General features: G+C 34.1%; 3 protein-coding genes across 12 annotated transcripts in view; all 3 read left to right on the forward strand.

Annotated features, from left to right (window-relative positions):
* Nucleotides 1-17: 17 nt before the first annotated feature.
* On the forward strand, nt 18-5,196 carry LOC138131608 (tetraspanin-7-like). 3 transcript variants are annotated; one of them, XM_069048721.1, is made up of 6 exons: nt 18-157; nt 2,871-3,145; nt 3,385-3,573; nt 3,958-4,131; nt 4,309-4,434; nt 4,485-5,196. In XM_069048721.1, the coding sequence occupies exons 2-6, from the start codon at nt 3,068-3,070 to the stop codon at nt 4,638-4,640; spliced, it is 723 nt and encodes a 240-aa protein (XP_068904822.1). In that variant the 5' UTR covers nt 18-157; nt 2,871-3,067; the 3' UTR covers nt 4,641-5,196. The 3 variants fall into 3 exon arrangements, with proteins under 3 accessions (XP_068904822.1, XP_068904821.1, XP_068904820.1); XM_069048720.1 differs by lacking the exon at nt 18-157 and adding an exon at nt 702-854; XM_069048719.1 differs by lacking the exon at nt 18-157 and adding an exon at nt 710-870.
* Nucleotides 5,197-6,091: 895 nt separating this feature from the next.
* Nucleotides 6,092-10,243, forward strand: LOC138131624 (BTB/POZ domain-containing protein 6). Of its 3 annotated transcripts, none has more exons than XM_069048750.1 (8): nt 6,092-6,251; nt 6,407-6,680; nt 6,728-6,932; nt 6,987-7,182; nt 7,360-7,619; nt 9,384-9,584; nt 9,635-9,823; nt 9,878-10,243. In XM_069048750.1, exons 2-8 carry the CDS (start codon nt 6,415-6,417, stop codon nt 10,118-10,120), a joined length of 1,560 nt encoding a protein of 519 aa, XP_068904851.1. In that variant the 5' UTR covers nt 6,092-6,251; nt 6,407-6,414; the 3' UTR covers nt 10,121-10,243. The 3 variants fall into 3 exon arrangements, with proteins under 3 accessions (XP_068904851.1, XP_068904853.1, XP_068904852.1); XM_069048752.1 differs by having other exon boundaries at nt 6,987-7,152; XM_069048751.1 differs by having other exon boundaries at nt 6,113-6,319.
* Nucleotides 10,244-10,446: 203 nt separating this feature from the next.
* Nucleotides 10,447-27,293, forward strand: part of NFAT (NFAT nuclear factor) — a 53,403-nt gene continuing 36,556 nt past the window's right edge. For 5 of the 6 annotated variants that reach the window (XM_069048744.1, XM_069048742.1, XM_069048743.1 and 2 more), the window contains exon 1: nt 10,447-10,626. In XM_069048744.1, the coding sequence (XP_068904845.1) occupies nt 10,545-10,626 (82 nt within the window). In that variant the 5' untranslated portion in view covers nt 10,447-10,544. Of the gene's footprint in view, nt 10,627-17,839; nt 17,892-27,293 lie in introns of those variants that run through there. The other variant, XM_069048746.1, reaches the window with a different exon arrangement.

Raw genomic sequence — 27,293 nt, forward strand, 5'->3', positions numbered from 1 at the left:
TAGTTAGTTCACTTCAAAATTATGACAGTAGTAGAGAGAAAATAATGAACAGAAGATTAATTTTTGAATTTTTATATTTTGTGCCAATTTCGAACTCTAAGTAAAAATAAAATTTGTAAAGTGTCATTTCAAGGTAACACAGTAATCAGCAGTTCCCGTAAGTTGTAAGTTGTAAGCAAAAATTTAGGTAATGTTAAAAAATTGTTTTCTCTTAATTAGAACCGGTTCTATAGGTTCTTGTCACTATAAATGCAAAAAATTTTTCTTCCACCATCCTGACGTCTTATTTATTTTATTTATGCAATTAAAAATGGGGTTGAAATGTTAAAATAAGCGAAAAGGAAATAGAATTATCTTTGGTGCACTTTTGTAAGGTTGAAACAACACCGAAATGTAAGATATTTTTAGATTATTTATAATCAATAAAGATTTTGTCATTTACAAACTAAACTTTGGACTAAAACAAAGAAAAATATTGACGTGATTCCTGAGGAAATAAATAAAAAACATATCGCAGACGTCGAAGAATTCCAAAAATACATTTCCAGTTTTCAAAATTATTTTTTTTATGGACAAAAAGTTTGTTGGATGTAAGGCACCGAAAACATGTTGACGGCCAGAAATATTTTTTCACAGGAAGAATTTAAATAAACGGCGGAATTTATGACAATAATACCAACAAATATTGTGACTTATTAAAATGGTTCAAGAAGGTTATCATCGCGCGCCAATGCACTGGTATGGCGAAATGTTATTTGTGATTTAGTTTCCAAGTCATAATTTTGCAAAACGGCGTGAAAATATTTGCTTAAGTGAAAGTGCTCTAGAAGTCTTTTTGGAACCTCTGAAACTACGTAAGAGTCGGTCTCAGTAAGTTTCTTGCATAAGGTAGAACAGAAAATGGCTTTTAAGGGAAATTTTAAAATAAATTTTTTAAATGGTGGTTTGTAATTTACAGCCCACAGGGTATTACGCAAAGAAAATGCGAAATGTAAAATTTATAAAATATGAAAACACTTCATACGAGTAAGTACATCAAAAGTTTGATAAAGATAAAACCAAACACGTAACCAAATATTTTTAGAATTATGTTTGTCAGAGGACATTTTTATGTTTTTAAATAGTTTCTGGAGAAATAGCTGCTACGTTTGTCAGCATTTGCCATATTTATGAAAAGACACTTTTCAAAATGGAGATTAGATAAAATGGATTTGTTAACTATAGTTTCACTCTGAAAAATAGTATTTGTATAATTATGTATTCTTTAACAATTTACTCTAAACAAGAACTGACGCTTTTTGAAAACTTTTTGTTTTTCCTTGTAAAAACTAAATTCTCAAAATTTTCAATTCAATTTGAAAAATATATTTTTAAAGAACTTTCAACCAAACGCTTCTAAATAAATTATCTGCAGTTGCTCATTTTACTATTGCATCAATAGACTCAAAGACAGATTCAAGCAATCTGAAAAAGCAGGAAATTGTTTCTTTTTTCACAAAATCTGACTACTACAGCTGTTTCTTTGGGGAATGAATCCATGATGTTGAATACAGAAGGATACCTATACAAAAACAAGAACAAACGTTTCAAAATTGTTTCAAAACAGTACTTTAGGGAGTTCTAAAAGTGAAATAATTTTGAAACATGACAATGCTTTCCAACCGCATACTGCGGCGAAACAAGCAACTCTTTAAAAGTTTTAAAAGTATCATTTTTAGAACACTTTTATGGTCATGACCTAGCAACTTGTGATTTCTTTCTGTTCTCCATATCAAAAAGCAGAATGCGTCGTTTATTACTCCAATCAAGCTACTAAAAGTCGTTCAAATCTTGTTTCTAAAATTATGTACTTAGAAAACGTAAAATAATAGTAGTTTATTTAACGAGTTCGTGTGTAAATTGAGCTTTTTTTTTGCATGAGTGAGCCAGTTTTAAAACGCGAGTGAAACGAGCATTTCAAAGGCCCACGAGTGCCAAAAAAGGCCCAATTTACACAAGAACGAGTTGAATACAATGTTTTTTTCTTCGACGAGCCTCTTAAAGGCTCCAAATCGCTTAAAATCGTTAAAATTAGCTTGACTTTTCGTTTTGACAAGTGGTGACATTTATCAAAATCCGTTCACATAGGAGAAAATTCCCAAATTCTGACAGGGTCGAACAAAAAAAAATATTTATTTTAAAGCTAACTACTCTTATTTATTTATATTATTATTGCATTGTTCCAAATTTAACAAAAGTGCATTGTTCCTATACATAATATTGCTAAGCTTGATAAAAATAAATTACTCTTATTGTTTATTTACCGACCTTGTAAAAACAAGAGAACGGTAAAACAAATTAGCTGTTTTAGTATGAAAATAATGCTGTTGCGAAATTTCTATTTCAGTATTAGACGTCGTTTAATCATTTTTACACGATGAATCCGTCTTGTCACAACGCCAGACTCAACAAAAACCCGATCATTTGCAACAAAATTAAATTATAATTTGTATTATCTTCGTTTCGGCGAATTGTTACTTGACGACAACTTAATAACATCCTCTGGAGTAGGTAATCTTCGTTAAAAAATTCAATAACAAAACGAAACGTTGCAAAAATTGTTTTGTTATTTAATAAACAAAATTACATATTGTAGCGACGCAAATGGCAACCTGTAGACGCCTTGCGTCGGCATCGATCCGACGCTAGTCTACCACAGTTACACGCCACAATCAGAACGATAACAGAATCATAACACGAAAATTAAATATCCACGAGTGATAAAGCGCGATAAAAGGGAAACATTCTCCATTGGGAATTAGTCTATTGTTTAAATATTTCGTTGTTAACGCGGAGATATGAATATTGAAGAAGTGAATTTCTTTTTTCAGTGGAGCGTTTAACATTCACCTTGTAAACGTATCAGAAATTTCCCTCTTGGCGGCGGATAGTATCACTACGTGTTGGTGTTCTACGCGGTTTTACATGCTGATAAGAAGCACGGATTTGTTCTAAATACAACACATATCTTCGGTCCATTACTAACTTAGAAGAATTTACTCTAGTTTTGATAAAACCGATTTTAACAATGAGCAAACATTTGCAAACTGTTGCGGCGATGGCCTGCATGAAGAGCCTCCTGATGATCTTCAATTTTGTCTTCTGGGTGAGTACCGCCTGCTTGTTTACGACCTTCTTTATTGCGTCATTACCTCATCGCAACCGTAACGGACTCCATGGATCTACAAGTAATTTACTGCCTCCAGAAGCCATATGTTGATGCATTGATTGCCCATTATTGCAACAGAAATCACCCATTTGCAAACGTCACTCTGATGGTTGAATAACGATTTAACATCGATGAATGATGGGCCACGTCACTCCATTAATTATTCTCTCCTTCAGATCTCTGGCATCGCGATTCTGGCTATCGGGATATGGATGGAGGTGGAGCTTTACAAATATATGGAGATGAGTACCGAATTTTCCGGTACCGCTCCGTACGTCCTGATTGGAACGGGGTCGCTGATTATTCTGATTGGTTCCTTGGCTTGCTGTTGTACCGTGAAGGGCCAACCAGTTCTTCTATACGTAGTAAGTTCTAACTGTCGGAACTGCGAAAGGCACGAGCACGATTATTACTCGCTCGGAAGATTGCCCATCAGTGTTGGGATCGATCTAACGGAAGAATTTACATAATTTCGATTCTCGTATTATCTCATCCGTGCAATCAATCAAAATAACAAAAAAAATGTAAACAATTACATCGGCGATTGTTGTTTGCTTCACTTTACCTACAAATTGGGTGCTTCCGCTAGGTGGTTCCTCGTTTCGCTGGAAATATTTCTCGGTAAATTGTTAAACATTGTAATCGCGTTTTAATAAGTCGTTTTGCTTTGGTTGAACAACCTGCTGGCCACCGCTTATTACCATAGAGTACGCAAGAGACTAGTTTACTACTTTCTATCTGCTTTCTAGTATGGTGCCTTTTTGGCGATCGTTTTCGTCCTGGAGCTGGGAGCTGGCCTGTCGATTTTCGCATATCGCACAAAACTGACTGAAGGCTTCGACAAAGGCCTCTCCCAGGCGATGGTCAACTACCGTAACAACACCGGACACCTTGCCAACGATTTCGATGTGATGCAGGAAACGGTGAGTATCAAGACCCCACTGAAACCCAACACCATTCGGTGCCCTTAAGTTCGTTCACCTCTGGCTTATGAATTAACCATAATAATTACGTAAACAATATCGACAATTATCGTATCGCCGAGCCGTACTAGGGCGCAGTTCTTCAACAATGGACCAATTGATGCTAATTGTTAACAGCTCCACTGTTGCGGAAATCACGGATACGAAGACTGGCTCAACTTGACTCCTTCGTATCCAATTCCTCCCTCGTGCTGCATCAAAGAGGACTGCAATCCCGACGTGCCTGAGCAAATTTACACCGAGGTAATTTACCAGTTTCGTTGGGAAATTTCATTGAGGGGAAATTTTGTTAGGGATGCTACAATAAAGTGATCGAGTTTCTGAATGGTAACATAGGGATCGTAGCTGGATCGGCGGTGGGAATAGCGTTCTTCCCCTTGCTAGGGGTGGTTTTGTCCTGTTGTCTGGCGAGCATCATCACCAAGGCCAAATACGAGCAAATGGCCTAAAAGATAACTCGATAGACAGAGTTATACTAACTTAACTTGGATGTTCTTTCTCGACTTTCTTCTCAATATTGCATTTTAAGCTTCTACGCCCTATACTGTACGTAGGTACTAAGAATCAATTACAGCACTCTGTGTTTGTTAAACTCATATTGTTAAAAGTGTCTATTTTATATCTGTGTTATAAGATGGAAAGGTATTTGGAATGTTCTCTCTGCTAATTATTGAGAATGAAGACTTTATAAAAGGTAAATTTTGTCAGTTTCAGCTATAAATAATCCAGGTAAGTGAGACACTAGTGATAATTTGTTCCAAAAATATGTCTCTCCTAAACTTCTATCACGCAATTGAAAACTTCTAAACGGCCTAGTGATGAACATACAGAGACTAACATCTTCACAATGATTGAGTAGATATAGATGGAACTGGCATCATTTATTGCACTTATTACGATTACTACCATTATATCATTATACCACTATAAATTATGAGTATTTAATATAAATGTATAAGTATCAATGTATTTTTGAAGCGCATTAAAAATAAAATTGTGTAAGAACTCGAGTTTTTTCGTTTCCCCCAACGTTTCGGAAAAATATTTTCGATTTTGTTGAAAGCTTTTGTTGGGTACCTAAACAAAGTTTCAGACAAAAACTGATCGTTTTATTGTACAATTTGAAGTTTCTTTGCTACATTTACCTAAAAAAAAAAACATGAGAATTGCTCCATATTTCACGAGAACGCTAAAGAAAATGCTGACCGCTTTGGATTATATCGTGTGCAATAATTGCAACAAGAACTTTTTCCTTTTTGTTCGTGTTCCATTCATGGTATTATCAACGTTTCAATTTAATATTCTTTTATCTGTTTTTCCCATATTCTCACAATTGAAAGCAGAATGTGCCTTAAATAAAACATTAACTTGTGAATAGGAAAAAGCAAATGGTGAGATGATAGGCAGATAAAAATTTATGCCACTGCTTCTCATTTATTTGCTTATCAGATCTAGGTACCTACTTTATGTATATTTTTTTTAATCGAACAAATTAAGATTCACATTGAATATTCTGTTTTAATATTAGGTACAAATTTTGCATTCTTTATACAAACTAAGTATGTAAATTGTTTAAACTTATACCTACTTGTTTCTTGAATCTAGGATAATAAGTGGTTAATTATGTTAGGTTGATTTGATTGCAAAAAAATTAGTATAGGGTTTCTGTAACGGAAATGCAACCACAACTCTCTCAGCCGAGACAACCTGTTTACATCTTTATTTTATTAGGTTTCTTGTTCTATTTTATTAATGACCTGAAGGAAAACAAAAATAACCAATATAATAATTCAAATTAATACAGAAATTGTAGTTGTTGTACACAAAATAATCATACAAAGTAACTTCATATTTTTCATTGCTTGTTTTTTAAACGTGCCGCGTTCATTGTCGCCACCACAAGCACGTAAAATCACCAACAACCCAAAGATCATATAACCACATAAACATGCCAGATCCCTAGAAAATGGACAACGAAAGGTCAAAGGAACAGCAAAAGTTTTATCGACAGTACTTTTGCTGGTGTTAAAAATATCCCACTAATTAAAAACTGAATTAAGGTAATTATTCAAACAAATTGAAGTTATTTTCTTTTACCGTAAAGATTCGCAAGGCGAACGATTTGAAGGTGAGAACGCCAAGACGTATTTTTAAAAATGTGGGATTTCGCAATCAACTGTGATTAATGAAGACTTTTTTGCGTCTAATTTTGTAGGGCCGAAGATGAGTGCCCCACCACCGCCCTGTGACTGGCAGATAACTAGAAAATTAGTTAAAGAAAGAGGGCAGTACCTATTGGAAACAGGGATGTGGAGTGACTGCAGATTTATTGTGGGAACAGAACCAAACCAGCAAGTCTTAGAAGGACACAAACTTTTTCTAGCCATGTCAAGCCCAGTTTTTGAGGCAATGTTTTTTGGAGGCATGGCAGAGAAGGATCCGATAGCTATCCTTGATGTACAGCCTGATGCATTTAAAGCATTATTAGAGTGAGTTGCAGAGAAGAAATTGATCATTGTATAATGTATACTTTTAGGTATATTTACACTGACAAGATCAATTTGACTTCTTTTGATCAAGCATGTGAATTATGCTATGGGGCAAAGAAATACATGTTACCACACTTGGTAGAAGAGTGCACTAAATACTTATGGTCAGATTTGTACCCAAAAAATGCATGCAGAGCATATGAATTTGCAAAGTTATTTGAGGAGCCTATTTTAATGGAAAAATGCATGCTTGTGAGTTAAATGAGTAGTTGAGGGAGGATCAGTGTAGGGAGAATTTTTTTGTAGATAATCTGTAACCAAACTCAAGAAGTATTGTCAGAAAGCAGCTTTGATGATGTTGAGCTCAGTACCATTTTGACTGTGTTTGATCAGGAGGAATTAAACATAACTTCAGAATTAGAATTATTTTCTGCCATCTCACGATATGCACAGAGGCATAACCAAAGTTCAGGTGCGAAAGTACCTAGACTAGATGGTATAGGTAATTGTGCTTAATTTATTAACTAGATTTATGATTTGCTGCACCCTTGCTCACATTGTCTTAATTCAGGTGTTTGCATGGGACATGCTTCATTGATTTCTTGTAAATTTAGCTTTCATGTTGTGTTTTTGTTTGAAAAACTTGCGTTCTTGTCATAACAAAATTTGTTGGCTATAGGCAACCCTTCAACTGAAGCCAGTAATAATACAAATCACCCTACCGTCAGAGATGCTATTATGAAGATTAGGTTCCTCACTCTGACACCACAGCAGTTTGCTGAGGTTCCAGCGAGTTGTAATCTTCTCTCAGAGTCGGAAAAGTTCGCGATTTTAATGAACATTTGCTCAACAAGCGCCTCAATACCAATGCCTGCAGGATTTTCCACTTCCAGAGTTATTAGGAGGAGGAAGCCAAGCAGAAATGACTCAATTTTCATGGTAAAACTTGCTCATATTTTGTATTTAGTTTATCTGTTTAAAATGTATGTTAAAAAATTGAAGTCGCCAAATACACTACCAGCAAAAAAAATTGCAACACCCTGAAAGTAGGTACTAATTTCTTCAGATGGTGTTTACAAATCATTATAATTTTTTGGGCGTCATTCAGAATGAATTCGCATTTTAAATGATTCAGCAAATTTGAGAAGCCGTTGTCGTGAAGCAAAAATGACATTTTAAGAAATTACACTCCGCCTAAGTTACACCAATGTGCCGACCTACTTCAAAACGCCCAGGTTAGGGCCGCATAGCAGAGGGCAGAGTTTGTAGAAGAAAAGCTTGGACAACTGTCGTCAAATTTGGAGTGGTTCTAGTCGGTCCATAACCAAAATCATTCGCATGTTTCGCCAAAATATACATTCATAATTTTATACAATTTTGTTGGTGTTGCAATTTCTGTGACCGGCAGTGCAGGTTGTGACGTTACCTTCCAGAGGCTCTTTTTTTCTTGTATAATAAAACAACTATATACTCACCATCAAAAATTACACCCATCAAAATTTAGTTTAGCATTTGGAATATTTCAAAAAAATTTCAACAATACAAATGTTTTTTTATTTTTAAACCAGATCCTATAAGTTTTCTTTCGAGTCTTTGGTAGTAGGTGATGAGTGAAATGCCACAATGTGACTTAAGTAGCTCAATGCACCCTGCTTACGATAGTTAAGGGTAGAAACACGAAAGATTCCTTAGTATGACTAATTCGTTGTGTCCAGCACTGTAAGCAGTTATTCTAGAAGCTGAAATGTGCTCCAAAGGTATAAAATGCCAGTGAAAGAAAGAAAGTTGTCTGAAAAAAAGATTGTTTTGAACTGTAAGAATAAGATAAACTGCATAAGATTAGATAAAACATTTTTGTCGATGCTGTTGTCATTGAATTGTTAAAACCGTTTGAGATTACGTTAGTACGCTCGTCAGCTTCGTAGGTTTTGTAGGTATCAGCTTTAAAAAATATCTCAGAAAAATCCGCAAAAATCCGATTCACCTTACAACTTATCTCATTGTTGAAAAACAAATAGTTGATTCATCGAACAGAAAAAGTCCAAGGATATTTTAAATGTTTCATAAAAAGACAGATGACTTTTAAGTGTTTTATTTGTTATTGTTACGAAATTTTATTTTTTTGGTAACCTTGTGCAAATTCTAATAACATCTAAAAGATAAAGCCTCAATATCCTTTCAAAAGATAATGACAACAACATTTTTTATTGTTTACAAATGTGGTTCATAACAGCTTGCAATATGTACACACTCGAATGTTTGTTACAGCTGTTTTTTACGATCCATTTTACCCTGAATCATTTTTTTGCGTTCTTTTGTCATGTCTCATCTCCCTTTTGTTCCAGCTGAAAGACAAATCTGAAATCGTTTAAAATTTTGTTAGTGGTAATTGATCGTCGAGGGTGTCGGTGTAAGATGAATAAAGCTTTCAGCAGTCAATTAATTACTGCTAATGCAGTGTAACTAACAAAAGGCTACGGAAAAAGTGGCGCAGTCTCTTGAAAAAATCGGTGCTACTTCCGAAGCAAAACCTGTTTTGATTTTCTTGTCCGCATCGGAAAGAAAAAAATTGTTGGTGGAAAGCGTATTAGTGCGTTATTATGCAGAGCTTTAATTACATTTTGCGGGTGTGTTGTTGGTGTTGCCTAGAGAAACAAAGCTGCCGTATCTTGGCAGGAAAATATTTGTTTTACTGATTTATAGGGCGGAGCCTCCTCCATGGACACGTCGCGGACTTCGATGATTAGATTCAGTCTATCAGCCAACGAGGGCGGCAACGAAGCCCCAAAAAAACTCTATTGTTGCCGTCAATTGCTGCGAATAACAGAATGCATGAACACGAGCGTTCTGGATTGCGCAGTAACATTTACATGCGACCGAAATGTTTGCGTGTACGGAATCCAGGTAAACAATTTTTTGCGAATCGAACAGTCGGAATTAATCGGTTCTGGCAGGTGCCCACACAAATTCCCGCGGTCGAGGAGGAGCGTCAAGCCACCTTTTCTTATCCGGAGCTGCTGTACGCGCACTTGCTGGACGCTGACGGGAGCCGGTTGACCTACACCCACTTCACCAGCAGGGTGGTGTTCAGGTCCCTGATCGAGATTTCCTTCAACAGGCCGATCTATATCCAGCGCAACAAGGTATCCAGTTGCAAGACGTTGCGAAAGACTTGCGAAATATTTGTGTTTTTTCAGGTGTATAAAGTCGGAGTGGTCCTGAATAAAATCGGGCGTTATCCTATTGGCACATATCCAAGTCAGTCCACTTGTAATGGAGTCGTTTTTACTTTTAGCCAAGGACAGAGCGGCGATTCTGTCAGAGATGGTTTAGTGCGGGGGATTATCTTCTCCATACCGTCGTCCAATCACAATAGTATTAACAATCCAGGGATGTCTGGGATTCCCGGCGATCACAACAAGATGTCGAATATCATATAAGCACCAAATCTCGTGACAGTTTCACCACATTAAATGTATTTATTACGTTGTCAGATCTGTTAGCTTTTGTAATTATTGTTTAATATATGGTGACTTGACTTCAATAAAGTTTCTTCGACATTATTGATATTTTCACCAAATGTTGGTCGCACAGCTGGAACGCAGTCAAGGTGCTCGTTTTGATCCTTGTTTTGTCTAATTTTATCAAAATGCCATTTTACCGACGAAAATTCATGTTTGTGGGTTAACGTCGGGATAGGTCGTTGACCACGTGCTCATTACGTCATCAGTGGTTTCGACCAATCGAAAGCGATCCCGATCAGCTGCATTAAAAACATTCATGGCGGCCTAGTGTTGTGATAAATAGTGTATTTTATATTTTTTATTGTTAAATGGCAAGATTCAGGTGAAACAATTGACAATTATGGCTCCCAAACGTCCATCGAAATCTCACCAGTCCGAAAAGAAACCTTCCAAAGCCTCCAAGGATGCGAAAAAGAATACCGGTGAGGCCTAATTATTTATATCAATATGCTTGTCGTTCTTATCTTTTAATGCGGTGACCTTCACTCGAGTTTTCTTGTTTGCTTCATCACGAGTCATTACTTCACCCAAATTGGGATTTTGTCGTACGACTAATAAATACTTCAGTGTTCTATTATGGTCCGCTGCACTTTGTCGTCGTAAGAATACAACAACTTTTATTTGTCGATGTATTACTTGTAATTACGTGGTATTTACGACAGTTTTGTTTATTCTGTAATTTCGTTGTCACGATCCTTAATTTATTATGTAATTAAACGATTCCGACGTTTAGGATGATTATGGAGGTTATGACAGGGATCATGATCAAGGTGGGACCATTTATAAAAGGTTGGACAAATTGGCTCTAATGTAACGATGACTGAGCGATTGGATATTTATGGACAATGTTGGTGTCGGATTGCCGATTGGGTAATCATTTTTATAGAATTTCACACCACATAATCATAAGCTTACATTAATATTAACTGTTATTTGTCAAACTACGACTGGTAGGAGCGTAAAATCAAGGCCATAAAATTTATGTCTGCTTTGGTTACATTTTAAACAATTTATCTTGCTCAACTTCATGACAATATTTAGATTTTTCTCAAAAAACCCCCATTCATAAATTTGCAGTTTTTAATATTCATTATGGGATTTTTAGCAAAGAAACAATTCCAATCCAAATTCTGTAAATACGAAACTTGTTTTATGATTTATTCTTCGAGTGAAGGGTGTGTAATTTTCTCTGGCACCTTCTCGAAGAGCTAGGCAACTCGTACATAACTCGGTGATTGCTTGGTTGCATGAGTTAAATCTCAAATTTGGTAAACATTGCTATTTCTAAAGATCAACAACAATAAAATTACTTAATGGTGATTTATCTGATCATATAAGTAAAGGTTTAATTCGTGAGCTTATTATAGTACATGTTACTATGTTTAGTAGTACAATAGAAAACAGGGGAACTAAAAAAAAATAAGGATATTGTTTACAACATCGTGTATGGCATGGTTGATATCATAATATAATTAAACTGATTAAAAGCACCATTTGTTTAATTTACATTACAGTTATTATTTTTGTGATAAATAAAGTTGTTTGTTTTTATTTCTTAATGCAATCATTTAATGGCAGTGGTAATCGATTTATTTTCAATTTTTTTCTTCACTAAGTATCAAGTGTCTCATCGGAATTAATATATAGAGGTATGTAGTAGAACATTTCTTGTTTCTCCTTGGATTCAGATAATTTGAAGACTCGTACAGAAAACTCTAAATATTTTAACACTCGCATCTAGGCAACGTATGAAAACATGTTAACTACATATTTGTAGTACATTCTAGTACTTGATCAACATTTACAATTATTTAACTAAAATATACTAGATTTTTTTTCTGTACTGTAAGATAACATTTTAGTAGAACTTTACTGTTGCTCTGATCTTTTATCATTTTTGAACAGATCAAAACGGGGCCAGTTATCAACAAAATTTCGAGAGGATAATAATACAATCGGGATTGGTTTTTCAATATTTATTTTTTGAGTACAAGTATACAGCCTGTCCCAGAACTGCCTCACAGAAAACCGGCATGTGCCGACAGCAAAAGAGACTCCAAGATGACTAAAATAAAAAAAAGTTTTTAATTTCAGTCCTAGAAGCTCGCTCTCTGGTATTACTAAAAAATTAAGAAGTTTCTGGACAGCAAAAATAATTAAAACATTATTTAAAAAAACTAAAAATAATTAAAAATAATATCAATATATTGTAACAAAATTCGAAATCTCGGCGGCGCAAAATTGCGGTCATCCTACCTTGATGGTCTTCAACTCAGATTGGTCAAGTTTAGGATGTCTTTTTCGATTATCGCTTGAGATAGAACTTTTTTTTCTCTAAGATTAAGATTGTCACATTTACCTTTTTTCTCTGGGGAGTTAGTTCTGGGACATCTCTGTATAAATAGACATTTGTGATTACTGCAAGCCTTCATAATCGATGAGCAGCTTAAAGTAAACATTAAGCACATTTGGAGTAACTTACTATAATCTAAACTTTCCGAAACATGCCGACAAAGTTAGAAATTTTATTGATAGTTAGAGCAGTTTGATCAAAAGTTTATTTGTGCAAGACGTATATTGAGAGAAATCCGGTTTGTCTATGAAGAAAATAATCTGTTTATGGAATGTATAACTACCCTATCGAGTGATTTAGTGTATAATTACTTTTTCTATGCCTTAATAAAAAATCGCTTCGATGTATGCTCAAATTGAAGATTACACTTTATAAGTTGTATTTATTATACAATATGGAATGAAGAAAAAAAACTTACATCATTGTGTTAACATTATTTTCGTAGAATTTATTCCTGTGGTGTGATTTGTTAACAAAAGAAAATGTGCTTAATTTGAGCCAGTCTTTTAGAAGGTTCATCAAATATTGACTTCTGAAGGATTATCTTTTTATTAGTCATTTTAATAACTTAATTTTTATCTTGTTTGTCAACTAGCTGAAGTTTTTCATAGAAATGAATTTTTAATATAGCGTAAGCTAAATATTTTTGATCTACCTAACTCCTACTTACCTTAGGAAATTGAAAAAAATAATCGAAACACTAAAATTTTCATCATCGTTCATTATGGATTGTTCCATAAAGTAGTATTTTTGTTTGAATATCTGGACAAAAACGTCATCTTTTCGTCAAAGCATTATTTTTCATCCGCTATAGTTAAGTACCGAATAACGTTCAACAATCGACAACAGCTAAGTTGTCAATAACACCCTGGCTTAATTATTCGTAATTTTGTTAAAGAGGTAGTTAAGTTTTAAGTTGTAATTCTGAACGATTATTCAGGTTTATTGGTCGTTTAATAATTTTGTTTTTCAACTACGTATCGTGATATCCATAAAGTTAAAGGTCAATTTTGTTTCGGAATTATGTCGATATTTATATGAGATATGTATTCTTCCGTAAATATTAACCGAAATTAAGTCATTTTACATGTTATGTGCAGCCCCAATATATTTGTCAAGAAAATTTAAAAATATGGTGCTGCAATATATTTTTTGTCATGTGCAAATTATCATCAACATCAAGACTGCAGCCAAAGACATATGCAGTGAGGAAGCAATTTAATTACGTTTCTCAGTGCAAACAGGAGCAGACATCCAGTAGATCAAATTCGTCTACTTTTTTGGGTTATTTTTTTCGCTTCCTCTTGCAAAGAAGCACTCAATTAAATTTTCATATTTCGTTTATTAATAACCAAATTGGACAATGAATGGCTAAAATTTTTGATTTATGATTATGCAAATCATGCGGTTAATTAGTACAAAATGTTAAAAGAATACATAATTGCTTTGTTTTGATCTATTTTCATTGCTAGCCGGCTCATGATATAACCAGGGGATTGAACCTTATTTAATATATTTAAAAATAATTTTCCACAAAAACACCTTTTTTGATCGGTCTTTTTGATAGCACTTTTGTCATGCCCAAAAAAATAAAATTTGTTTACAACCCGAGGCGACCCAATAGAAATGTTAATTGGAATTTCCAATGGTCTCTGTATTCATTTATGTATTTAGTTTAGAATCAGGGTCAGATTAGTTCATTAGGAAGTTCTTGAATTCTTCGCAAGGCTAATGCGTCTTGTGGTTAAAGTATTATTATAAAATTTGTTGACTGATGGTGTTTCCTAGAAGAACATTTTAACATAACATGTTAATTTTTATTCAGAATCGAACGATCTTTAAACTTTAATGTTATGTCTGATCCTCTAATTAGCAAGTCATGACTGTGACAATACGCAACCTATTTGGTTTATACCAAATCTTCGATTAGCTCGACGAATGCTAACAGATTGAAAAAACATTCAACATCAATCCGTAACCAAACAGAAAAATTTAATAACAACCGGTATAAGACCGATTTTGTAATCACGAAATTGAATAAAGCGGAAAGGTCACGAGATGGAGAAGAGACAAGAATTGAAAGGCACTGAACATGTTGCAACAGCGACACGCATCATTTTTTGAAGATTTGTTCTTCAATAGTCGTAAAAGATTCCGACGTCTTTGTGCCTTTGTGACCTGCTTTGGTCGCAGATCTAAAAATATCCACCAAATATGTCCACATAAAGCAGTAAGTTCAACAAACCGCACCGTAATTATCCCCCTAATGGAGAATCTAAATGACATCGACAAATTTGTCCCATAAAAAAGAGTACCTACAAAAGATTGAAAATTAATTTTTTCTGCGACAATAATAACATGACAAAGCACTACGTCGAATCTAGTGTGAAACGCGCTTTTCAAAAGAAAGTAAGTCGTTCACCAGTTTTTACATTCAGTTTTATGAATCAGATTGTTGCTGTATAATGGTCAAAGTGTTTGCAAAACACGAGTGTCAACAAGAAAGACGTGGCACATCGCCCAGTCGAAACCCATTCGTTTTTGGAACCCGCACTGGGTCATAGACCCGCGAAATCAGGAACCGATGAACCAGGGAAGTAGCAAGACTCGTACAAGTTGTACTAATTAGTACCGAAGAATCAACTGTTGTTTTGGTGGCATGAAATTGATAACGATCACGTACGAGTTACACCACCTACTTTTTAAAACGTTTTGCTTCTGGCACTGCTCTGGTATTACACTTTCACGTACCCATATACCAATTACCGACGTCAACGTATACTTAGCGCGCCTTTTTGATAATCGAATTTGTGGCAAAGATGGTTTTGCAATTTTGGACCAGGCCCTGCGAGATAGAAGGAAAATTGTTATGCAAATTGATGACGATTGACCTTTCGTGTCCGTTCTGCAGCATTTTCCATTCATAGCTGTTGTGCACTGCTGCAAACAGATAACTCGCAAAACATTAATCTAGGTTAGTTCGCATGTTGGCCAAATAGAGTTTACTTCAGGTGAACGATCACGAATTTTCTGTGCCAAATTTTAAGGTGAAGGATTTTGTAGGCGGTGCAGATTTGATAAGTTGAATAATGCAGCCAGACCGTCGAGAGAAAGTACTTTGATAATTGATAAGTGTAAAAGGTGGCACGTTTTTCTTCGAAACATTCGTGCGGCATTGTGTTGAATTAATTACACTTGGTGGTCAATTAGATTAACAATTAATTAATCTGAGCGTTGCGTCTGCGAACAAAGAGCGATTGAAGGGAAAGAAGGTTAAATAATGGCAAACGGCTATTAAATATTGACGTCAATGTGAAAGAAAAATCGCGGGGAAACGAAAATACAATGTCTTTGTGATGCAAATAACACGATTCTAAATCATCTAGAATAATATTACACAGTAATAATTACTGTTTGTTAACTTGAGTGATTATAATCGTTATTTATAGGGTCATTCTATTTATAAAAGATTTACCTTGTTTGAGTCGGCTAATTAAAATTTCGATTGTTCCCAGCTAAACAGTCTGCCTAAAGTACAATGATACTTTGTGCGTCATATGAAGCCACCGAAAAGAATAAATTTTAGAATAATTATTGTTTGCCACGCTAAAAATAGTTGCCTTCAAACAAACATTTTAATTAAATCGCGCCATACTAGAGATGAGCGATATTTCACTACCGGTGATTTTATCACCGTGACTCGGAAATCACGAGTAACCACCGTGATCAAATATTCGAAGTAACCGTGATTAGTGATTTCACTACATATTTTCTTAAATCGCTGGTTATTATGCAGTTACTTGCTTGTGGCGTGGCTTGTCGTCACCCGACACACAACAAAATAGAAATTGTACAGAATTCTGTAATCTGAAATGTTATTACCATCTGGCACTATTACAAAACAAAAGCTATCGTACTGAAAGGTAGCAATTTTTGCCAAGCTAAATCTGGAGTGATAACGTACCTGTTCTGTTCATGATAAGCCGGAGTGTAATAATACATTAATAAGTATCTTTTAAATTATAGTTTATAAACAGCTTAAATAACTGCAACTGAAGTAACTGCATCAAATATGTGTATTGAGTGATTTAGCGATAACGATTTCCTGTAAAAATTAGTCGTGATCAGTGATCACGGTAACTGTTTGAAATCACGGTGACTGAGAAATCACGGTCACCAGGAACGACGTTCTTGAAAAATCACCGGATCGCCCATCTCTACGCCATACGCATTTCTAACGGATTCATTTCCAAAATAAACTTAATAAATTTAATACTCGTCTCTCCTTTTACCGACTGCGGTCCAAGAGCAACCTCCAGCGATCGTGACCAGGATAAGATAGAAAACTGGCATCCTCGAGTGTGGACCCGTAGCCCTTGACAGGCTTTTTAAAATGAAAAACCATTGTTTCCATGGCGATAATAACGTTAAGATAAATTTTAATCTTGGTTGTGCTGTTTCCAAATCTCACAGATCAAAGTGTCGATGTAAGACTTCCTACATTTTATCAAATTTTAGCCTTGGACAAATTAACATTAAAGCACAAAGTGAGACGTGTTAATCACAATTTCGACTCCACGTGTGCCAATGATTTATCGGTCATTTTTCGGACAAATTCACCGTTACGACATTAATTTTTAAATTAATTAAGAGGGTAATTAGTTGGACTATAGCATACAAGTATTGCGTTACAAAAATTATCGTATGGAATATTTGAAATATCAAGGAAATGCGTTATCGAGGCAGCAATTTGAACATTTAATGAACATCGAGGAATACGTTTTGTTGAGATTTACGCTTTGTATTTTTGGTCCGACATGCGTATGCCATTTAAATTATTCATTAATCCGTTATACTATTTCCGCACCGATGGTTTTCGAGTAATATGAAATTAACGTAGCGTATTTTGGTTAGAAAACGTTTATAAAGTTGTAAAATATACATTACGAATCTGTTATTAAACGCAGGAATCTGGTCGTGTAATTAGGCGAGTCTTTCGTCGTAAGCGAGTGCGTTTTTCGAGGATGATTTAGAAGAATCGACGAAAAAATGCTGCATCTGCGGTAATAAAACAGATAAGCTTTTCTCTTCATAACGGCAGCTCATAAAAAATTGAAATTTGGGATAGGAAAGCTAGTTCGGTGTCCAGTTTGAACATCGACAAAAAATGGGGGCAAAATTGAAGCTCAGAAGTTTTTATGCGGTTTTACGTCAATGCTTACTGGTGGAAGTAAAGAAAGTTTTGTTGGTGTGCCCAAAATTCGTATTATGTTGGCGAGATTCGGGCTTGTGGTGTTATGTTACAAGACTCTTTGTCAACTACAACAAATAAAGGTATGGAGTTTATTGATTTCTTTCTGTTAATTATCGTAGCCTTCGTGTGATTAATGGTCTAGGGAAAAAAATAGGATCTTATTTACAGGTCAGTCCTTTTAAGTTCGGACGCCCTCTTCGAAGGTCGCGTCTTCGTGGTGACATTTCAATTGTTGTGTTTTAAACTACTGATCTTTGATTTAAAAGAATCGTTTAGGTATTTAATATTGGCATTGGCCCATTTCTAATCGGACAAGTATCAACCGAATGATTTATTAAACTGTTGCAACGTAAGTTTTATTGATTACCCGTCGTATTTGTAAAGAGTGATTGTTGTTTAATTAATTTTTCATCCGGGGGACTTAATTGCAATAAATTGCAACTGCAGGCCGTGTCGAATAACTATGTTTGGCGTGCACCGAGTGACGCAAATGACATATTCATCGTGTCTTTAATAAGGACTCAAATTCCATCGATTTGTATTTTCGCTTGTGAACAGATGGGAAGAGAATTTTTACATTGCACACAAACGAACGCATTTTATCAAATACACTGACTTATCGTAAAGACATTACTTATTTTTGTTGTAAAAATGAGTAATTTATTATTGACTGGTTGCTCATAAGTCATAAACAACTGTCTGGTTGGAAAATTATGTCAAGTAGATCAATTACCAGCGAAATTGATAAAGTTCAAGTATTTTTTAATGAATATGTTGAAAACACTCGTAGTAAGAGTTACCATGTTATTTTTTATGATTCAAACAGGACACAACCTATTTACCCACATATTTTTCGTGATTGATAAAGTACATTGAATTATGTATTTCCAATTTTTAGGTGATTGTCGGCTCTCGGTTATCGAGTGTGTGGTATTTATTGAAATTAATCTTTGCACACAGAGAGCAGAATACCGGGTGGGGCATCGTATACGCGCACGCGAGAAATCGCAACTTCTAATTAAATTAAATTGTGTGAAATTTTATATACCTACCTAACTAATTATTGATAAGGTATATTTGAGAATTTTTAAATTTTTTTTTGTTAATAAATAAGGCCGTAACAGTTTTATTAGTTTTCTGAAATGAACTGTTAATTTACGTATAAAGTTTTTACACTAAATGAATCTGTATCTGCTAGCGCATCAAACCCTGGTGGCACAATTACAAATTTTGACTTGGTTAGGTAAATAATTCGCTTTTGTATAATTTCCCAACAAAAGGTATAGCCCACCGTTTTAAACCTTTTTGCCATAAAATTGACAGTTTCCATTGTCACCTAAATTTACGACAGCACAAGTAGCAGGTCATAAATAAAAATGATTTTGAAAGTTGAAATGTAAAACTGCGTTTAATTCAAAATTTAATTGGTATTTTTTTCCGCTGATTTCGTAAATATGTAATTATAGGAAGTGAATCTGGGTAGGTTAGTATAAAAATCAGAATTTGACTTTTTGGTTGAAATTTACATTTTATTTTTTTTTTGGCTTTGTTTGTAAGTGAAAAATTATCAAAAAATTATGAAATGTACCTTACCAATAGCCAGGTAAGTGTGAACAAATTCGACAATTTTATTTAATTAGAAGTTGCGATTTTTTGCGTGCGCGTATACGATGCCCCACACTGTATAATGGTATAGATATAGAAAGTACCAAAACGAGTGAAAAAAAAAAGAGTTGTGTTTTATATACCATTATAGCTTGGAGTTTGACGCAAGATCGTTATGCGATGAGTTTATCATCTATCAGAATACATAAAATGTAAAATTATTGCTCTCCGACGTTTTATTTCGTACTGTAATAGATTGCCTGATTCGTTTAGTTGTTAAAACCAATATTACATGTAACGGTTCTCCCGCAACATTTCTGTAGAGTTTTTGGTTTATATGTCGGAGAGATTTGAAGGAAATTGTAGAAACAAAAGACGTACGTTTGTTGTAAGTAAACAACATTTTTTAATGACAGGTAACATTTATATCGGGTGTTCATTTAATTTTCTCTTCAAAGTTGTCGTTGAAGAGTCGATTGTGAACGCACCACTCGTCAGCCTCCAGAGTAAAAACACAAATAATGTAAAAAGTGAGGTTAGATTTAAACAGCTGATCCGTGAACTGTAATCCGTGGTGCGATCACAAGCGACTTCAACGCCTACTTTGAGGCGACATTTAAATGAACACCCGATATAAACCGTACTAATTTATTGATTAAATTCATCACTGGACAACGTAGTCGCTCACGTAAACACTATTGTCAACTTGATTTTTTTTATGGTAATTTAAAAATTGTGCAAGGAGATTATACACGGTGTAAAGTTGTGTATTGATTTGTTATTTATTCATCGATTTAATTTTAGTTCATACAGTTGTTTTTCATATGATGTACTTCAAGTTAAAAATGAGAAAAGATTTTTGCTTGTACAGGTTCCAATTTAAGGAGAAAACTTCACATCATATCAATGTGGAAATGTAGAACTGATTTAATTTTCGATCTGTTATTATTATCTATGCATAGATACGATACTACAAATTAAAATTGAGAAAACATTTCTGGTTCTTCTTTTTCTTTTTAGTTCATTCAATTTGAAAATTTGTACATGTTCATTAAGTTTTCGCTCATGCATCTGTCTTATTGTTTCATTTTATTCTTCGTCAAAGTACACATTCTCATATCTTAAGCCCACGCGTGTAGAACACTACGGAGTTCCTTCTTAATTATTTGATAACATAAGTTAAATGTTGCTGAGGAATTAAATTGTTTTTCACTGTCATATTTGCTCAATTATCTGGTAATTAGCTAATCTCAGTGTAAAGATATTGGGGTCGACAGTTCCTTGTTGTTTCATAGTACACTTAAGTCTCTTATCTTGGAATCAGATACATACAGGGTGACTTTGAAAGTTGTGCAAATATTTTAATCAGTGATAGGTAACGATTGAACCAATAATGCGTTATACAAATGTTGATATTTTTCGAGACTAAAAGTTTCTCAAAAAAAAAAAATCCTAGTAGACTTTTTTGACAAGAACCTCAATTTAAATCACAAATGGCTTTCACCAACCTGGAGAAAACCGGTATGGTTTTGATCTATGGCAAAGCCCGTGGACATTCAAAGCTAGTACGACAAATCTACGGTGAAAGGTTTCCTCAAAGAATACTTCCCAATACACGAACTTTTGTCAACGTTGTGCAGCATCTTCGCGATTTCGAGCATTTCGAAATGAATAAGCGCGGTCTTGGTCGTCAACGAGAGATCGCATTTTAGTTGCAGAAGAAAAAATTCTTCACGAAGTTGAAAGGCAGTCACGAACAAGTACTCGGCGTTTTGCAAATCACCTGGCAATTTCTCAGTTTGTAGTTTGGCTGGGAAGCTGCTCAGGAAATTCGGCAAAACAGAGGCATTCTGAATCGAGTTAGGGTTACATTGCTAACGATGGCAAGAATTTTTAGCAACTTCTTTGATGTTTCATTAATTTTATGCTCTCACTTAGTCTTTTTACTTTTTTTAATAATTTTTTGATAATTTTCTACAAGATTTTATTTTTAATATTTCTTTTAATCAAATATTTTAGTCTGATATAATTCTCCGCATAAACGATTTTATTTTTAATATTATCAAAAAAAAAACAATCTACATATTTTGCTATTTCGGGTTTGTTTACTTTATTAGAGACTTTCTGTAAGCACAAGAGTCATGAGTCGTTACGAATGATGAATATGTAAGCTCTTTGAACAGCATAATTTATGGGTACCATAAAAATAGTATGTATACAAGAGTGATTATTTTATACATGTAATTCAGATCAGTTATTTCTATTACACTGTTCACTAACGATGTGTTACTCATATTAATTTTGTATTCCGAATAGAATATTCATCGTATTTGAAGTCGAAACATACCACTCATAATTAGTATGCAAAGCATCCTTGGAATATTTTTAAACTTTGAATTTTTCTGCTAGTAGGTATTCACGTATACGGTCTAAAGTTTGAATTTGCATTTTTCTATGCGTAATCGATTTAACCGTACAATAGATTAACCTCGAATTGTACATTTAAATATCTCCCTTCTTACTGGGAAATTGCAAAAAGCTCAAGGTGCTCATCTGCAGTTTAAATGCGCTTCCTTGTTTTGTTACTAATTACATCTTGTCTCGTGAATGAAACCCTTCGCATTAATTTAAATGTCATTTCCTTGGCAACGCTAGAAAATATATATTTAGACAGTTTTGCAAAATACGTTCAGGTTTTTTGTTTTTAAATATAATTTTCCCGGTACGGGATGTGTTGAAAAATCAACAAAACCTAAAAACAAATAAAGGTTTCTATTGCGTCGCGTTCCAAAAGAGTTTTCATTTTTATTTGAATAAATAGATCAGTCAATGTTTGTTTGGGGCGTCGTCCTAGACCTTTAGAATGTATACAAGATAGTGTCGTCCACTTCGAATCAAAGAAAATAATATTGAGATCAACCGCATAGTTTTCTCTTTTCCATATAAATCGGGGACTCAAAGGACAAATAAGGTAAATCTGGTCAGGAGCGTCGATGCAATAGAATCTATTGTTGTCCCGGGACCAATTTGTTTATAATATAAAATTAATGTTTGCGAAAAAATTGTTTACGACAACTTATTGTTTAAGCTGATGCTTTTGCATTAAGGTTATTTTTTAAATTGTTTGGTGCTAAAAATAACCGGCAGGGTCACAGTAACTAAAAATAATTAATAATTATACACCTGCTTCCAGTCTAAATTAAGTTTTTTTCATGTGCGCTCGGTTAAATAAGAACCAAAGAAATCTCTTCCTCATTATTAATGAAATAATAAACACATATTTAGAAAGTTGGTATCGCCTATTATTTTAATTCCTCGGCTAAATCTAACAAGGAAGTCGGCATGTGTCTATCGAAATTAAACTATATATCGAAGATCCTGAACTGCATAAGGTTCGTTAACCTTCATTATCGCTCCTCGTAACTTGTTTGTGTAATTGATTGGATGTTCATTGCATTGCTTTTATTGTGTTCGAGTTGTGTTTGTTCGGTTTTATCGATTTTTCTTCAAAATACCCAAAATAAGATTGTAAGTTCAAATTTCAACAACCTGTCGTCCATCGCCGACGCTCCACCGCATCGACTATATTAACTCGGCCAATAAATAATGGTTTTCGTTAGACGGAATGGTGTTTCTGTAATCGGTCACACCTGAAGAGTCGCGTTTAAGGCGGAAGTTGATTTTTCAGAGGCGGGATTGAATATTGTGTTGACTCGGTGAGATGCTTTCTCCCCTTGTGGCTATCGACGGACTCCGATAACCTTTGCTCTGAAAAGCAGTGGTTTACAAATTGACCGCTATCATGATCGAGTCAATAAAACAATATTGGCTCTTATTGTAATTATTGTAGGTATAAACAAGCATAATCATGATGGCGTGAGTGTTTTACGATGGTAAATATTAACGTTAAGGTAATGACAAGTCGGTTTATTGTATTTGCCAACAGTTACTCCAACTCATGTTTATGCCACCGTTTCGTTCGATTTCATTACTCGCAATGACTCACATTTTAGTGCAAAATTTCGTTACGCTTCTGTTTCATAATGCACCCACACCAGGTCTGGTGGACTTGGGACCGTCGAATACTGGCCCAAACATCTAGGCATTCCGTGTTATTTCTTACACAAATATTTAGCTCTAGATATAATTTTTCTTGTAAATTCAATATTGATCGAGCTTTTGACGTAAAATATGTATTATTTATTACTTGCCACATTTTTAAGCTACAACAATTTTAGCGGCCGCTGTTCTAAAGTTGGACAAAGACGGACCGATAAATAATTAAACTTCGAAGATTAAATAAAAGATTATTCCAAACAAATCCTACTTTGTATTTTTTTATGGAGCTTTATATAGGGTACATCGACTTGATGTTTGTTTGGAGACCGTTTGACGTCATTGAGTGTCATGTAGGTTGCCATGGCAGAAGCTAAAATTGCACCACAAACTTTTTATTGGAAAAAGTCCGAATCCTTACATTAAGAAGTCTTTGTACGCGTTTCTTCATGTGCCCAATAGAAAAAAGAAAATGTGTAATTGTATCAAAAGAGCAGGTCCTGACTCAACCTTCACCCTTATCCCATCAACTTGACCTCCACTTCTTCTGGTGTGGAATTTGCATAAATTGAAAAAGTAATGGGTGATAGGTGTGATTTTTTTTCAATTCAATTGGATTGACACGAACCAGTTGGTTCGACCTTCGTTGTTATTTGAGGTTTGACCGCCGAAATGAAAGTTAAAGCAGGAATGATAAATATGCGAGTACATAACAACAGGAAAATTAAAAATCTATTTTTCTCCCGTGTTACAGATTTATTATTTATGTGTTTGTACCGACAAAAAATAATTTGTCCCCGTACCGTGGTAATTTTCTAAATTAGCGCGTGGCACTTATTTTTTCTGGGACGGATTTAGTTTGTAAAACATTTGAACTTTTTGTTAGGCTAAATTGGAAAATACTGTTGTAATAAATGTAGAAATAACTCTTCCCCACAGATTACTTAAAGTCGTGCTCGTCCTGTAGCGTGTGAGTGAAGAGAATTATCTGGAGCTAATTTCTTTGGGGATAAAGATTTTATAAATGAAGATTTATGGTAGCCATTCGATCCACGAAGTCAATTAATACCAACCAAATCAATTTTATTTAATTGTAATTGCTCCAGAATTAATTTATAAGTTGCTCCAAAAAAATTACCTCTTCATTTAAAAACAACACAATTTCCTTGTAAATCTCTCTGACATGTAAGCTAAATTCCTATAATTTTTAATTAATTGCAGAATTAAACTTGAAAAGTTGTTTACACGTTTAAAGTCGTGCGGTTTGTTGCTACGTATGTTCCACAAAAAAAAAATCCTTTTCTTTTTATTTAGATACTATTAATTTCAAATAACTTGTTTTTATAATCTTCTAAAGAAAAAAACAAAGTAAGGAGACGAGAAGATCTTGTTTTTCTGCACATGTGTATTTTTCTGAAAGGATAATTTGTACCTGGATTGACGTCATTGGAGAGGTAATTTCGTTTTGTGGTAGATTTTGTGGCAATTAGCATAAATGTATTTTCCAACTTTCAAAAGACAAGGATTTGTCAAATGGGTATGCGAATGGAATCTCTTCAGAAATGTCTGAACGTCACTAATTCAGACAGTTATTACGACACCCAGTAAAGCGGTTGATGACACGGTTAAAATATTAAAATTGTACATACCTGCCCAGTTTTTTTTATATTTTTTGTGGTTAATAGTTTTAATGGTTGTATAATTATTATTACAGGTCGCTACTTAAGTCACTTACCTCCTCCACGGAGTTTAATTAATTTAGGCGCCTTATTAGCATAATTACATGTGATTATAAACAAAGTGCAATCATTACAGAAATTTACATTCACGTGATGTCCCCATTGGGCCTATTTTTTAAAATTCTCTTCTCGCATACATAATGGCTTTTATTTTCTCTTTGAATATCAACTTAACGATAATGGTGATAAAATTAGATTGTTTTTTTTAATCATTTTTCTGTGCACGTGTTTGTAGTAACCTTGAACGTACATTTACATGTTTATCATGATTAGATCTTTATTAACATTTCTTGGCTTTTTGTTTTAAAATAACTTGAAATCACAAATTTGCTACATATTTTTTTAAATGCGCATTATAGTTTTTTCACACATTTTTTAAAATATTATATTAGCAAGTTTTGTAACGGGTGCGCAAGCAATTTTAAATTTGGTGAGACAACACAGTTTACATTGGGCCAAAATGTGCAGTTTTATGATTTTTAGATTTATTACATTCTGCTTCATTATCTGTTCTATTTTTAGATTCTGTAAAGCAGCTCCTGTTAGTTAAAGTTTTATGTTACCTTGACACATAATCATATGGTACTTAGCTTGTGTACCTGTGCAAGTTTTAGTGGGTGTAAACATGTTTATACTGTGTCATCGATGAAGTTAAAAAGCCTATAGTTACTGCAAAAATCCTACAACAGATGGCCGTTTTATATCAGATAAATATTAATCCGGAGAGCTTTAATGATAACAAAATTTTGAAAGTAAGCCATGTAAACCGTACACTTTAAAGAAGTAAAATACTGAAAACATGTCAATAAGTATGAGGAAATTGTTAAAATGAAATTGAATGAAAAAAGATAAATAAAAACCGCCTTTTATAAGTTTATTTTTCGGCGGTTAATTATAATGGTAATGCCGAACGTGCGAACAATCAATAGCGAATAAAAATAAGCTGATAAAAATTAATGAACAAATAAGAATGTGTAAGTGGTGTTTTATTTATATAATTAACGATTAGACAAGCAAAAGGAATTTAATTGTACAAGTGGTCTACAGGAAGTGTTTAACTCAATTTAATTTTATCTTAGTTCGATTTGGTAATTTCACTTAATGAGCTTGAACGTAGTAAATTAGATTTTTTTTGTAACCTTTATTTACTTCTGGCATCAATACCTGTGATTCCTTTCTACCACCACCCTTGTTAGGAAATGATGACATAATTAGAATTTATATTCGATTGGAACTGATATAATTATAATTATAGTTTTATCATATTTAAAAATGTTTAACGTGTTTTTCTTCTTTTTCTGTCGTTTGTTTTTTTATCAAAAAATGAAGAGAATGTTTATGTTACGTAACAGACTAAACTATTTAAGATGGTGTTGTCGTTTGTCGATTTTGTTCTATTTATCGAGACAGTTTAATATTTTTTAATAATTGATGTACGAGTACGTGTTAGATTAATCTGATGCACTGATAGAAATTTCCTCAAATAATAATTAATGACGATATAAAAATGTTAAAAGAATTCAATAGAGACAGAGTAATTTAACTTCCAAAGTTTTAAATCTGTGTATTCGAGGAACTTCAAATCCCCGAAAGCTCCGAAAGCTTTTGTTCTTACTACGAAGTTACTTTGGAATATAAAATCTTGTAATTATTGTAATTTTGGCTAGATTAAAAGAATTTGTTGAAATGTTAATTAATTTTGCACGTGTTGAGAACGAGTTCTTTATAATTATTTTTGAATTTTGTGATGTTTACAGTTAGTGGGAACGCGAGCAGGAATCACGTTGGGTTTCAAGGCTTAACGAGATGATCTAGTTTGATTTTTAATCACAACTCTTACAGGATGTGATCACAATTTATTGCCAGAGAATTGACAACCTTGACAGTGTGTAATGATGAAGGTTCCTTCAACTTATTGTTCATTTTAGGTACCTTTTGTACGAACAGTTTTTCAAATAATTAATTTTTTCTTCAGGAACTTACGCAAGGAATTTACACAATGCGTAAAAATGTGACAGTAAAATGTTACCGAACCGACCTTGCTAATGAGTCTCTGAAACCATGTTTAATACTTTAAATTCG

This window comes from Tenebrio molitor, chromosome 5, assembly GCF_963966145.1.
Source record: "Tenebrio molitor chromosome 5, icTenMoli1.1, whole genome shotgun sequence".
NCBI lineage: Eukaryota > Metazoa > Arthropoda > Insecta > Coleoptera > Tenebrionidae > Tenebrio > Tenebrio molitor.

Excerpts from the sequence above, each read along its gene's own strand:
- LOC138131608 (XM_069048721.1), top strand. The coding sequence starts at position 3,068 with ATGAGCAAACATTTGCAAACTGTTGCGGCGATGGCCTGCATGAAGAGC. Across the intron at positions 4,132-4,308 it reads TCGATGTGATGCAGGAAACG|CTCCACTGTTGCGGAAATCA; the intron begins GTGAGTATCAAG and ends AATTGTTAACAG. Across the intron at positions 4,435-4,484 it reads CTGAGCAAATTTACACCGAG|GGATGCTACAATAAAGTGAT; the intron begins GTAATTTACCAG and ends AAATTTTGTTAG.
- LOC138131624 (XM_069048750.1), top strand. The coding sequence starts at position 6,415 with ATGAGTGCCCCACCACCGCCCTGTGACTGGCAGATAACTAGAAAATTA. Across the intron at positions 6,933-6,986 it reads TAATGGAAAAATGCATGCTT|ATAATCTGTAACCAAACTCA; the intron begins GTGAGTTAAATG and ends ATTTTTTTGTAG. Across the intron at positions 7,183-7,359 it reads ACCTAGACTAGATGGTATAG|GCAACCCTTCAACTGAAGCC; the intron begins GTAATTGTGCTT and ends TGTTGGCTATAG.